General features: G+C 39.4%; 1 protein-coding gene across 1 annotated transcript in view; it reads left to right on the top strand.

Moving 5' to 3' along the window:
- Nucleotides 1–9,635, top strand: part of GDAP1 (ganglioside induced differentiation associated protein 1) — a 9,766-nt gene extending 131 nt beyond the window's left edge. Inside the window, exons 2-6 of the mRNA XM_009891891.1 lie at nt 113–305; nt 1,548–1,721; nt 5,357–5,451; nt 5,920–6,034; nt 8,847–9,635. Coding sequence (XP_009890193.1) covers nt 113–305; nt 1,548–1,721; nt 5,357–5,451; nt 5,920–6,034; nt 8,847–9,229 — 960 coding nt within the window. The 3' untranslated portion in view covers nt 9,230–9,635. The remainder of the gene's footprint in view (nt 1–112; nt 306–1,547; nt 1,722–5,356; nt 5,452–5,919; nt 6,035–8,846) is intronic.
- The last annotated feature ends 4,452 nt before the right edge of the window (nt 9,636–14,087 follow it).

Raw genomic sequence — 14,087 nt, 5'->3', positions numbered from 1 at the left:
CGGGTTGGCGCCGCAGCCCCGGGGACATCTGTCCGGGGAGTGCTTCTCCTGGGGTAACACACACACACCCACACCCACACCCACACACCCCCACACCATGGTATCGTTGCAGGTGCGCTTGGCCATAGCCGAAAAAGCCCTGACATGCGAAGAGCACGATGTGAACCTGCCGCTGAGCGAGCACAACGAGCCGTGGTTCATGCGCTTAAATTCCTCGGGAGAAGTACCTGTCCTGATCCATGGGGAAAACATCATCTGTGAGGCAACGCAGATTATCGATTACCTCGAAGCAACGTTCGTAGATGGTAATCCCAGAAGTGTTTCGGTGTGAAAGCCTTCCCCGCGTTCCCGTCATGTGCAGCAGTGTTGGGGTCAGCTCCGTATTGGTTCTCTCAGGACCAGAAGGCATTTATAATCTCAAAAATAAATAGGCTCTCCTAATGGTTGGTGGTATGGGGTGAAAACACATTCCTTTAAAATGAACTGAAGGCTTTCCAGCACCTTGACAAGCAGCTATACGTAAAAAGCCACCACTGTCCTCCTTACCCCTTCGGGAAGGATGGAGAAGTGGGTAATAGCAGCGCTGCCCTGTGCTAACCCTCTGGTGAGATCTCTGCAAAAAATTGTGTGTTGAACACAGCGCTGCACAGCTTCTGCTCTTGTTGGGCAGCTCCTGCTTCTCGGTGACAAAAAAGAAAGCCGCGTGTTACTGCTTAGTTCTAGAATAATCTCAGGGGCTGGGGAGAGGAAGTAGAATGAGTTGATTTTTTTTTGAGCCAAAACAGAACGAAAAGGTAAAAAGGTAGGAAGAAAAAACTCAGAAGTGATCACATGCAGGCTTTTGAAATTCCTTGTGTCTGTATTGCCAGAAAATAGACTGCCTCAATTTTTGAAGAAAATGCAGTTATATTTTTTTTTTAGGTGTGAAGAGGCAGTGTTCTGTGTGTCAGGGGTTTAGTGCAGTGATTTCTAAGCCATGGAGAAAACTTCATTGTTAGAAGAACATAATATGTATTTAACACTGGTGTGTTGGTCAAATGAAGAGTCAGGGTCCAGGCAGATAGAGGGCAGGGTAAAACTCTGTGGTGTGCAGGAATACTTCTAACCATGCTTGGAGTAGGATTCCTGTACTGTAATTTTTACAGCATTACAGCTGTAGTACTGTTTCAGCCGTAACGACTTACTGCGGTCTCCATTGTGCCCTACTGTGAGAGAGCTGAAGGGTTGTGTGCCGCCATCTCCTCTCCCTAGAAGCACAAACTAGATGCCGAATCCGCTTCTCTGATTTGAAGGCCTCTTAAATACGTGTTTACGTGGGCTGCTGCATGGGAATTGGAATTATTCAAACATTTTAAAATGCAGTACGTACATATGTGTTTTGCTGAGCTGCAATAACACTGTTAACATTGGGGAACAGTGAAACTTTCTTAACTGTGGCTGTGTGGTCTGTGCCAGCTGGACATAACCGAAGTAACTTTGGAAATACTGCTCTTGATCAATTACATGGTTCTTCTTTTCTTGACTCTGTTTTTAACTTTGTATTGCAGAGGAAGTACCGAGATTAATGCCAGAAGAAGGAAGCATGTATTACCCAAGAGTGCAACACTATCGAGAGCTTTTAGACTCCTTGCCTATGGATGCCTACACGCATGGCTGCATCCTGCATCCCGAGTTAACAGTGGACTCCATGATTCCAGCCTATGCTACCAGCAGGATTCGTAGTATGTACTGGTATAGCTCTGAATGCCAATCAGTTGATAGGATGTTGCATTACCTCTGTCTTGTGTCTTCAGTGCACCTTAAGCAGAACATATCGAGCACAGATTTCCAGTTTTAGTTGCAGTCCTTCATAATTTATGCATATACTTTCTATTGATTTTGTAGTCTGTTATGATTTGAAAACGGGAAAGAGGAAGTGTTGTTTTGGAGGTGTCTGTGGAATTAAGTTTCCTAATGATTGAAAACGTGCTTCTTGTGCATGACAGAAAATGGCAGCTGTGACAGCTGTGAATATTTTAATTTCTGATCTAGCTGTCTATGCATATAAAGCAATTTCTGGGGAACGGTGCTATTGCTGCTCACATTGAACCACTACACTGAAGGAAACCCATTTTTTGCCATTGTAAATTTGTAATAAGTTTATGTTTTAAATTAAAGCAATTGCTTTCCTCTCAAAGTGGTACAAATGCAGATTAGCCTCCATGAAACAGAGTCTGTTTATCTAATGTATTACAAAAGAATAATCAGGCGCTTTTTGTACGAGGAATGTACTAGTGTCGACTTGGTGCTAGGGTTAGGGAGAAAAAAAAATTGTGAAGAAGTAAGTAGCTTGTGTTCATCTGACCAATGGAAATTTAATTTTAAAGCACAATTTAAACCAGAATCCTGGGTGCAAATAATGCAACAATATAGAATCAGGATAAAGGAAGAACCGGTGATCTGGTAGAATCAATGGTAAAATGTCCTTCAACTTCTTTGGGATCGGTATTTTACCCGATGGACTTTTATATACATACCATTTTCCCCACGAAAAAAAAATGTGTTAAGGGCAGAGGAAATAACTGTAGGTTACATTGCCCAGTCCCCTTTATAACAGAGAACCTCCTGAAATGAACTCCTGTTTCAAATCCAGTAGTTTGCAGAAATACTTAGGTTAAACAACATTCGGTGATATTCAGAAAAATCCTTGGCAAATAATCCTTCAGTTCTCATACCTCTCTCTCTATTTTTTTTTTTTTCTCCCCCCCCGGGTTTGGATGCCAGAACCGGACAACAGATTCTGTTCACTCTGGTGTCAGATAGGGAGATAAATATTTAATTCTTTATTCTTGTTTTTTTTTACTGTATGTATGTTCAAGGACTCCAGCATTACTTTCAGCTGCGGAACCGCACTGGGAATCCTTCTTCAGCTGGTTGTGGATCATGACCTCAGTTTAGCTTTTCAGAACTGCTTGCAAACTTACAGCTCTCTCGCCAAGAAACATGGCCTGTATCTTTTCTGGACTGTATCTTTTGCTTCAATTTATATTTTACATTGGACTGTGTTGAAACATCGATTAGTTGCTTAGGCCCAGTTTCTCAACCCGTCCAGACCACTGGGTATCACTGCCACGGTTTTTCTTGATTTAGGTCCCTTCTAGTCTTTGTGCCATGGAAAACTTTAATGAATGCTTTTTTTTTCGTTTCCTTTTAAATATTATGAAAGAGCTAAATAGTTCTAGGACAAGGATCACATCCTGAGAACATGGCTTGATGATGATTCCCCATTTAGTTCTGTTCTGAGTTCTCTGATTTTTTTGTCAATGTCAGTGCTTTATATCATGTTGATTTTTTTTTTTATATTTTAGAATGCTCTGTAGAACAATGCCAAATACTGCAGAGACTTTGAAACATAATACAACTACACTATTACCAAATTCATAGTATGATAAAAGATGATACTGTCTTAGTTTGAGAAGTTCTATTTCCAACAAACTGTCTTATCCTTCTTAAAAATTTTGGCAAGTCAGTTCTCTGATTAGCCACTCTGTTATGTTGTCAGAAGTGAAGTCAGGCAGTTAGTTTTCCTTATAGTTGCATGAGTTATCCTTTATAAAACATCAGCAGAGAATTAGTTTTCTTTCTGTCTGTTGGAAACTTCTGGAGCATTGCAGAGTATTTAGAAATCAGGTCTGGTCCAATCATCAGTGGTTATTTAAAAATACTTTTTACAGAAAATTTACCAGGAGAGATTTAGAATGGGTAATTTCAGTAAGATTAGTTAGCATTCTCTTTTTTTTTTTTTTTTACTGAATTTACACGAATTATTATCTTCTATCAGTCTGGTGGTTTTTTGTTGGTTTGTTTTTTTTTTTTTTCCAAATGTGGATGGTAACTGTTGATTTAAAAATTGTACTTTACTTGTAGGCATTATTGACAGTTTTTCTGTTTTCATGTGGTAATAGTGCTTTTATTCCAGTTCACTTTACAACGTTGTCTTGTGTTCTGCTGGCTGTACGTGTTCTTCCCCTCTAGCTTTCAATCGGTTTTAATTGTTGTCAGTTTACACACACGCATTCATATTGGTAGAGCTAAAATTACTACTTGTCTAAATTGGTACATTTTCTTATCTTTTTATACTTAAAAGCAGCCTGCTTTCTTGATTTGAGGCATGTTTTTTGAATAGCTTGTGGATGTTCTTAAACAATTCCTTTGCTTGTTCAAACTTCTCCCAGATGGTTTAGTTTTCCGCTTTGAAAAGTTGATCTTTTTCAAAGTGCTAGATTATGTAGTAGCCAGTTATGTATTATGTTTATGCATACCAAATCCAGTTAAGAAATTAATTGCATATATAAGATTTTAGTTGTGTGATTTTATCCTTCAATTTCTCCATATACTGTGTTGAAAGATGGCTTTCACAGTCATGTCAGGTTGAAACAAAGAATATATAAACCAGTGAGTTCACTATTCTCTAGCAAGAATTTTTTATCAGTTTAATTTGTAAGACTTAATTGGAACTAAACTTAATTATGAAGTACAAGTGAGAGATGATTCATGCCCTATAATTATTCTTTTGTTCTCAGCTTATTACTAGAAGTATAGATAACCTATTATTCACTGTCCTTTGGTACTCTAGGTATGTAACTATGGCATTTTCAAGCAAAGCCCCATTTTAAGGAGGCTGAAGGCTGTACACATGTAGTAGAAATCACTGAAATTATCTTAAAGTTTTCACATTATTCCTTCTTTAAGTCATGTAAAGGATGTTTTTCTAGAACATCCATGTACTTTGTAATGAACATTTCCAAAAGTGATAACAGATTTTGGTGTCACATTTTAGGGAATGGAAAACACCTGGGTTCTGTATTCAGCGGTCTTTAGGCTTTTTCTGTGGAATTATGCACGTGACCTACAGCCACCTACAGAAAATCTCAGTATTGGCCTATCTGCACTTTTACAGCATGAAAAGTATGTTAGGAACCCAGGAAGTTAGTAACCTAAGGTATTTGTTGTAGAATTTCATGGATTTAGCACCGTTTTTGGCAGTAGAATGTTTTTATCTGAATAAGAGAAAAATATTAACAAGAATTCCTCATTCTTGCCTGGGAGATCACCACTTCATAGTGTTCATTGCAAACGGATGAGCAGAAGGTGTGGTGGGTCACTTTATGCAGCAGTTAAGTTTTCAGAAACGTGACATTTTTTAATTCCAACTTGGTGGTGATGCTTCACTGAAGTACTACTTCCCGTTTCTTCAGTGTGATATTTGTACACAAGCTATTGATCAGTTCCTGTGGATGGCATTACCGGTACATATGGATATCTAATGTCATTCCTTTGTTGTTTTGTTTGTTTTGTTTTTTTTTTTTTGTATCAGGCCAAATAAGTAACACAGAATCAGAGTTGAAAAAACTTGCAGAAGAAAATCCAGACCTTCAAGATGCCTATATAGCAAAACAGAAGCGCCTTAAAGTAAGAAAACCCTTTTTATTCCCCCCGCGCCTTTATTATGAGCTTGTTAGTGTCAGATTTTTTCTGACATAATATAAACATTTGTTTCACCTGTCATTACCAGTAATGTCATGCAGTGGTTTAACCCTACAAGGCATGAAGCAGTCTGTGCCCCAAATCAGCTACACACTTCAAGTGTGTGCTGAAGTATTGGACTGGTCACACTGACTTCAAAGGTAAGTACACATCAGTGCTGGTGTTGGGATGTTGAGTACCCTGCAGGGTGAGGCAAACATCGATATCTGGCATCTCTAAAGTTTTTCTTCTGTTATCCGAATTGTCACCAGTATCCAAATAGTATCCAGCTGACCATGTGGAGAAAATAGTCACATTTTATGAATAAGCACTGTAGTAGCTAAGTAAAAGTTTCTCTGATAAAAGTATAAACTCTGTGCAATGATTAAAACGCTAACCTGTGTATATATTTAGTCTAAACTGCTGGATCATGATAATATAAAATACCTAAAGAAAATACTGGATGAACTGGAAAAAGTTTTGGATCAGGTGGAGACTGAATTGCAGCGGCGAAATGAGGAAACACCAGGTAAGGAATTACTCTTGCTAAATCCTGTTGCTGCTTATGTTCAGGGAGACTGAGTACACTTGTTGACAGCACCATTATAGGACTGGTTTTAATGTATCCGATTTGATACTTTTAGCATATACTGATCTAACATGACATACGGGATCAATACTGTTTTAAATATTAGTTTAGTTTACCGCTGCTCTCAATGAGTTCTAACTGTCTTATGAGAGTGCTTGATCACATTTTAAGCATAGCGAGTATACTTAGCTGCAGAATTTTGCAGTACTTTATCAACAAAATAAGAAAAAACAACTACAGAATGCTAATCTCATTGTTGTAGTTGTAGGCCTCAGTTCACTATAATGTATCATGACCATAATGTAGCGCAGATTTATTACAATCTTGTTTAAATACTGTGCTGATATTTGTGCTATATGCAGAATTATCAATCTGGATATGTGCTCTAATCATTAAGCAACTCTCTTCCCCCACCGTCTTGGAAAGCAGTGGTGTCTACCTGACGTCCACCCAAATGAAAGTTGAATTTTGTTTAAATGGGATTAGTCTTCTGCTTATTCAGAGACTGGTCTAACTTCCAGGGGTGCTAACAGGAATCCTTCCTCTGACTTCACTGGGAGCTGCATGAAGTGTCAGTCAGTACCAACTGCAGATCAACTCAGATCAATAACCCTTTGCATTTGGCTCTATAAATAGCTATTGTAATAATTATCAGTTACTACCAAGACAGTAGATTTGAACCAGCAATTGAAAACCCAGATTAAATTTTCTACTGACTCAACAGCAAAAGAGTCATAGAAAATGTTTTATCTCACAAAGTTTGGTAGGATTTTGTTCAGCAAACTGAGTCTGTCACCGTTTCTAGCAGTCCCTTTGCTTTCTCTGCTAAATAACCTTTTCAAGAAGTCAACTGATACAGCATTGATGAGCTTAGGAAAACTGCCAAGATCACAGAATTTCATAAAACATAGGACTGTTAGATGCCTCATGGAATTTTGTCAGAGGTATGTATTCACATTTTTGAGGTTTGTGACCAATGCTTCTCCAGGTCCTGGTCAATCTGTGAGCTTCTGCATTTCTTGCTACTGCTCAAATTCCTCATTCACTTACTGTGGCTGCCACTGCAGGCATCTTTCTGTCACACAGGTTAGCTTTGTTGTTTTTTCTTTCTGTCATCTTACTGAATGCACTGGGTAAATCCCCAGGTGTCCTTTCAGCAACATAGGATATGCTCACTCTCAATGGAGGTGTTTCTTCTAGACCTGCACAACCGGTTGAAATGGACTGGTACCAGTGGTATACCAAACTATTGCTTTCCTTTGGTGGCAAATGAGTTGAAAAGGACATTGCAGAATGTCTCTGTTTCCACAGAGGTGCTGCTGAACATTCATGCCAGTAGTTTTGTGTGCCTGTTGTGTGGGAAGAAGTGCAAAAGGTTGCAAATGAGGAGGAAACGGCATAGTCCTGTTTAAGATCTAGACTCCGGCTAGATCATGCCGGTAGCTAAGCTAACTACCAAATTTCATATCCTGGGTTTCAAAAGCTTTTGGTGGAGTCAGCACAGGTCAGCCCTTTCAGGTGGTGATGGGTCAGATCACTGAAGTTAGATGTGTGATGCTGCCTGGCAGTGCCTGCTCTGAGCCATCTCAGGAAGATTCACCTCTTTCCTTTGACTGGAGAGGGGATTTGGGGTCTCCATCTGTGATCCTGACCAGCGGTGGGCAGTGTGAATGTCCATTGCTTCTCAAACTTCTCAGTGTGAAAACCCCAGGCTTTGGGGTCTAGCAGGCACAAAGGAAAGATGGGTAGACAAACCATCATCTTGTTGAGCTGCTGCGTTTGGTGCAGGTCAGCCATCTCAGCCGTTTCTTTTTGACTTGAAAGTCTCCAGCAAATTAGCAGTTCTTGAGTCAATGCCATACGGCTGAGTGACACAAGCAAGATGATAAATTCTTCAGGCAAGTGTTAGCTTTTCAGTAAAAGCTAAACTGACTTCCTCCCTCCCACTTCTGTTTAATCCAGATTTGAGAAATGTAATTGAGGAAAATAAGTGTTTACTGTGAGTTTTCGTATTTTGGACCTGAAATGTGGCTCTTTTTTCCTTAACAAATGTAGGCCAGGCTGCTGAGCTTAAGACTTTACAATATTGTGTGAAGAATAGACAGGGTGAAATCATAGAATCATAGAATGGTTTAGGTTGGAAAGGACCTTGAAGATCATCGAGTTCCAACCACCCTGCCATGGGCAGGGACACCTCCCACTAGACCAGGTTGCCCAAGGCCACGTCCAGCCTGGCCTTGAACACCTCCAGGGATGGGGCCTCAACAACCTCTCTGGGCAACCTGTTCCAGTGCCTTACAACCCTCAAAGTAAAAAATTTCTTCCTAATCTTTAATCTAAACCTGCCCTCTTCCAGTTTAGAGCCATTCCCCCCCGCCCTATCACTACATGCCCTAGTAAAAAGTCCTTCCCCAGCTCTCCTGTAGGCCCCCTTTAGGTACTGGAAGGTGGCAATAAGATTTCCTTGGAGCCTTCTTTTCTCCAGTCTGAACAGCCCCAACTCTCTCAGCCTCTCCTTATAGGAGAGGTGTTCCAGCCCTCGGATCATCCTTGTGGCTCTCCTCTGGACACAGTCCAGCACGTCCATGTCCTAAAATGTTCATTGATTAAAGTCATATTTTAGCTGAAGTGTTGGTAGTGTTAATTAGACAGCATTTTGAAATAGCACTAAACTAAACGTTAGCCCATGGAGGCTTCTAAGTATGCTTGTATTCCATTAGCTCCTAATTCTTTATGTTTTATCTCTGCTTAGAAGATGAAAATCAGCCTTGGCTCTGTGGTGATTTCTTCAGTCTGGCAGATGTATCACTTGCTGTCACATTACATCGCCTGAAGTTTCTGGGATTAGCAAGAAGAAACTGGGGAAATGGAAAGCGGCCCAACTTGGAAGCCTATTATGAGCGTGTCCTGAAGAGAAAAGCATTTTACAAAGTTTTAGGACACGTCAACAATATATTAATCTCAGCCGTTCTGCCAACGGCATTCCGTGTGGCCAAGAAGAGGGCGCCCAGGGTTCTTGGCACCACCCTGCTGGTCAGCATGCTGGTGGGAGTGGGTTATCTTGCTTTCATGTGTCTTCGCAAGAGGTTTGCCAACATGATGTTATCAATTAGAACCAAGCAAAATTATTTTTAGACATGTCTGTCCCTGGTGGTGAGTGGAGGCCATCTCTACCCTCCAGGAAAATATCCCCAGTAAAATATAAAAGTAGAAGAAAGGTTATGTCTGTGAATTAGGACATTGTCACACAGTAATTGTCTGCTGCTGTTGTATAATTGGATTGGCAATGCCAAGATATTTGTGGAAAATAATGTTAGGGGGACAACAAAAGAAAGAAGAGACTTTGTTTTCAGATGAGGAGCTATAAGGGCTGTGACAGTGCTTTGTTAAAATGGTTATTGTCTCCTTTACCCAGTAGCTGACCTAATTATAATGCTTTTATTTAATAGATACGCAGCAATGTGATAGCTCTTCACTGTGGGTGAAATGCATTACTCTGCAGAAACCAGCATTGTTGATATACTGAAAATAGCACTTTAAATGCTCGGAGTAGGATTTAAGCGGAACATAGACCTGTTGTGTACGGGAGTGAGTGTCTCTGTACTGATTAATGTCTATTGATTTGCAGCTGGACCCTTAGGAATGTGTTAAAAGGTAGTCTTGTGGAGCCACTTTTGCCACTGTACGTTCATGCAGTTGTACAGGAAGAGATCTGAGACACATATGAACACCAGTGATTTGTGGGCCACATGAGTGAAATTCTCCAGAGGCATCAGCAGTCAACAGATGCTAGACTTCTGCCAAAGTACAAATGGGAGTGAAAAAACTGATGCTTGTCTTTTGAAAACCTTTTGGGTAGCCTTTGGCCCAGCCAGGTTCCCAGCTCAGGCACAGGGCTGGCTGAGTCAAACCAAACTCTCTTGATGCACATTTCCTGCTTTCATTGGGATGGCTCGATAACGTTGTCTCCATATTTGTGTCCCATGTACCCTTTCTTGTTTCCACTCTCAGCACTGGCTATTTTTTTGCACAGTACTTGGCTATGTTAGCAATTGCATGTGCCTCTATTAAAGGTTTGCCCACAGTGTGCCACAGCCAATGAGAAAATGTATGCACAACAATGCATTTTGTAAAAGTAATTTAAAATACTTCATTGTCTTTCAATCTGGTTGGGTAGCCTAGATTGAAGGTGAAATAGTAATTTAGCGATCTGTTTACTTGTGGAGAGGTGTCATATTGGTGGTAGGTGAAAAATACAGGTCAGTTTGGAGACAGGTGATTTGTACTGCAGATTTGCAAAGCTGCACTCATGTAGCTTGCAGGAAAGGTATAGAAAAACATTTTGATTACTTCCCACTACTCCGCATATGCAAGAGTTTTATTAGGTTTGAGCTGAGCTCCTGTTTCAATGAGAAATGCGCATTTACCTGAAGGTAGACTTTGAAACATTTTTCAGCAAGGAAGCAGTCAGGAAGGGCTGCAAACTTTCATGACAGTTTAGTAAGATTTTTGTATTCTTGATGAATGTCTGAAAGCCTCAGAATTTTGTTTACATGCTCTAGATAAAAAGCAAAGCATAGCTTTAAGTGTTTGCCTATCAACAGCCAGTGCGACAAGGCCTAAGTATGTTTTAGTTTGATCCAGTGCTGGTGGCTGTGGTCTCTGCACAATTGCTTTGAGCACCAAGAAGATCTGCTCTCAAGTTTGGTGGAGAGAGCTGAGGCAGTTTTTGTCTTGGCAGTCTCACTGTGCAACAGACACCAAAATGGATAAAATTGTTGAATACTCCTGCTTATAACTTAATATTGTGCTAGTTGTCTAGCGAAAGAAGACCTAAATCTCATCGCTCCTTTTCAGTAATAAGAAACATCTTACCTAGGAAACAATGCTTTTTTTATTTGTAAAAAAGACGTTTTTATATAATTCTATTTCATGACCCAGTTGTTCTCAAGAACTTGTTGAATTAAATGTGCTCTATTTAGATGAGCTTTATTATCTCTAGAGTAAGTTTAATCCAACAATACTATTAATGTGCTGGCAGCTTTAACTGAATTTGTTGTTTGTGTATTGCAGTTCATCTGCATTTACTTTTAGCCAATGAATTCCACTAAGTTAATAAACACAGAGTAAGGCCTGTAACTTAATGCTTCCCTGGCATGTATTTCTGACAGGCCATCTGTAAAATATAATCTGACGAAGTCATGGTAAATTTCAATATACGTGACTTAGCTTTCTTTAAAATTAATTTCTATTTTACTTTTCCTTTCTCTCTCCTTTTTTTTTTTTTTTAAATGTTTTAGTTCTAGATAAGAACACTTATACTCCCAGAGGCAGGCCGGTTTAGTTGACACTAGCAGCCCTGTGTGCTGTGATACAGGCTAGTTATTGATGAAGCGGTTTTTCTTCCTCCCAAGCCTCAATGATCTCTGCACTTCAGCTAGCGCTCGTTGCCTGCAAGGAGCTGCAGGTACTGTTGGGAAGGACTGAAATGACCACCAGGTGTCAGTGGTCCTCCAGGGCTACACTTTGGCATGCCTTGAGATGTGCAGGAAAACACTAGTTTTCACAAACAAAATATTTGTGATTTCAGTGCAAGATGGATGTGATGAGCATCCTCATCAGACTAGCAGTCTCTCAAGAACTCCTGAAACAACTGCTTTGGTGTACCACAGGTTGGTTCTCTGGTACCTGCTGTTTATGCTTGTGTGTAGTTTCTACACTGGATAAATAAGAGGGCAAAGTTGAAATAATATTTGACATTAAAATGAATGTCACTGAACAGCAATTAAACTTGTGATCTGCAGGAGTGAACATGGATAAAACTTTTACTGCGGAGAAGTTTGGATCCCAAATTTAATTCATGTCTGTTAGTTCAACTGTTTGATAGCCTATTTATTTTCACTGCCCTCAAGTACTCCATGCAACATCGCTTTCTGTACAGGTGGCAGCAAAAGGCTTATCCATGATTAAATTCCTCAAAGTAGGATGAGATTTAGAAGCACATATGCTGTATATGGCTCTTTGTGCAGGATAGCTTTTGTGTGGTGCTTGTAAAGTTTCTTTTCAGCCTGGCTTATTTTCTTTGCTCTGGTACTTCTGGACACTGTTTGGATTGGAAACACAAGCAATGTTCTGGTTTTCATTTACTATTTGTTCTCATATCACGCATCAGTTATATTTCATATCATATCTTTGTATGTGGGACCTGCACAATAAACATTGATTCTAAGACCATTTCTAGACTGGTTTATGTCTCCTGTGTCAGTAAAACAAAGCACATCTGAGGATGACGCAGTATTGCCATAAGGAGTCTGATGCTGTTCAAGGAGAGAAGCCTCTGGTATCTTAGTTTAGAAGGTGTTCAACACATTGTCTCACATCTATCTGGAAATAACAGTTACAATGATAGTTTTCTTTCGTTGCCTGTCTGAGACGTATATGCCTGAGGCTTGACAGAAGCCATTTAATAATGATAAAAAAACATTTAAAGAAGGAAGGCAAGCAGGTTTTGTGTTTTCAATTAATCCATACCAAAAAAAAAGCTTCACTTCTGAGTGTGACCCTGTTTCGTGGTTTATATTGTTGCACTGCAGAAGTTAGGAGTCCTTTCTGTAAGGTGCATGACAAGCACGTAAGCTGTGCCCACACTGATACTGTCCTTAATGAGACACAACAGTGTGTCCTGACAAGTATTAGTCTGGCTGTAAGATTATTTTTCTTTTTTTTTTTTTTGGTCTTGCACTGTAATAGTCTGCATTGGAGCTTCTTTTAATCAAAGGAAGCGACAACACTACTTGAGGCTTGCATGGGCTTCCTTTTAGTATTTCTAAAGTCAGCAAAGCTGCTAGGATCAGAAAAACAGCTGGTAGGGCTTGAGTTTCAGGAGATTATGACACCTATGGTCTACGGACCAACTTTGAGATGGCCTTGATGCTGGCATTAATCAGAAGTATACATAGAGATCTTGTTGTGAAAAGCTTATGCCTAAACAGACAAGAGGAGCAAGAGTGAATGGGAAGGTCAGTATGGCAAGTATAAATGCCTTGTCCAGATCCACATAGCCATACATCCAGTTTTGTATATCCCATTTCTAAAGGCATTTTTTAATTAAGTCTTAATTTTATGAAAGCAAGGAGCTACTAAGGTTTAGAGAGCAGATTGGCATGCCCTAATTTGTGAGGATTAGATATAGTAGTAGACGAAGTAGGTAAAAAGTAGTGGATCTAACTAACTGGAGCACACTGCTCTGCAGTAAGTCATATGACAGTTTATTTTTTATGGAGTCCTCCTTCTTAAGTTTATCTCTCTGTTTAGTTGATGTTAGACAAAGAGGTGTAAGGTTGTGCTTAGGAAATTTCTAAGATGTGCTAAGGAAGTCAAAAGCATGTAGAAAAATCCCAAACAAAGTAAGGTTTTTTCCCCCTTCTTTCTTTAAAAATAAATTTTTAGTTTTGGTGCAGTACCAAGTCAAAAAGTCAGGCACTCAAAACTCAGGAAATTCCAGAAGCCAGAGTTCTTGCAATACTGTTAACTCACTCATACAGTACTTCAGTAGCATTTTTATTTCTGTTTCTTTCTAAGTTACAATCATGGTGCTTTATTTAATGGGAAGTTAAAAATGTCACACCATAAAAGAGTTAAGTTGTGGATAAGCTTAGTGTTGTGGGAAATAACTGTTGGAATTTGCAGAGTTGAAGTCCTAGCTATTTCCATCTTAGCTTTACATCAGCATTTATTTTTACTACAGTTTAAAATACTCATAAATAATTGTATAAAACTGTATTGTGTAAACTAATACATAATAGCATAAATCAATGTTAATATACTTTATTAATATATTAATATATTTTATGTATTCTATACAATGTCCCTATTTATCCGTTCTGTATTTCTTCTGCTAAAAATGGCTAATTGACAATTATGTATGTTACTATATTATTTATACTTATAAAATCAATCTCTAAAGCTAAAATTATGAAAATCTGGTTGATTT

The sequence above is a fragment of the Charadrius vociferus genome, unplaced genomic scaffold (genome assembly GCF_000708025.1).
Source record: "Charadrius vociferus isolate BGI_N301 unplaced genomic scaffold, ASM70802v2 scaffold15, whole genome shotgun sequence".
Classification (NCBI taxonomy): domain Eukaryota; kingdom Metazoa; phylum Chordata; class Aves; order Charadriiformes; family Charadriidae; genus Charadrius; species Charadrius vociferus.
Note: the sequence above shows the minus strand (reverse complement) of the source record. Positions and strands in the feature narration are given on the sequence as shown.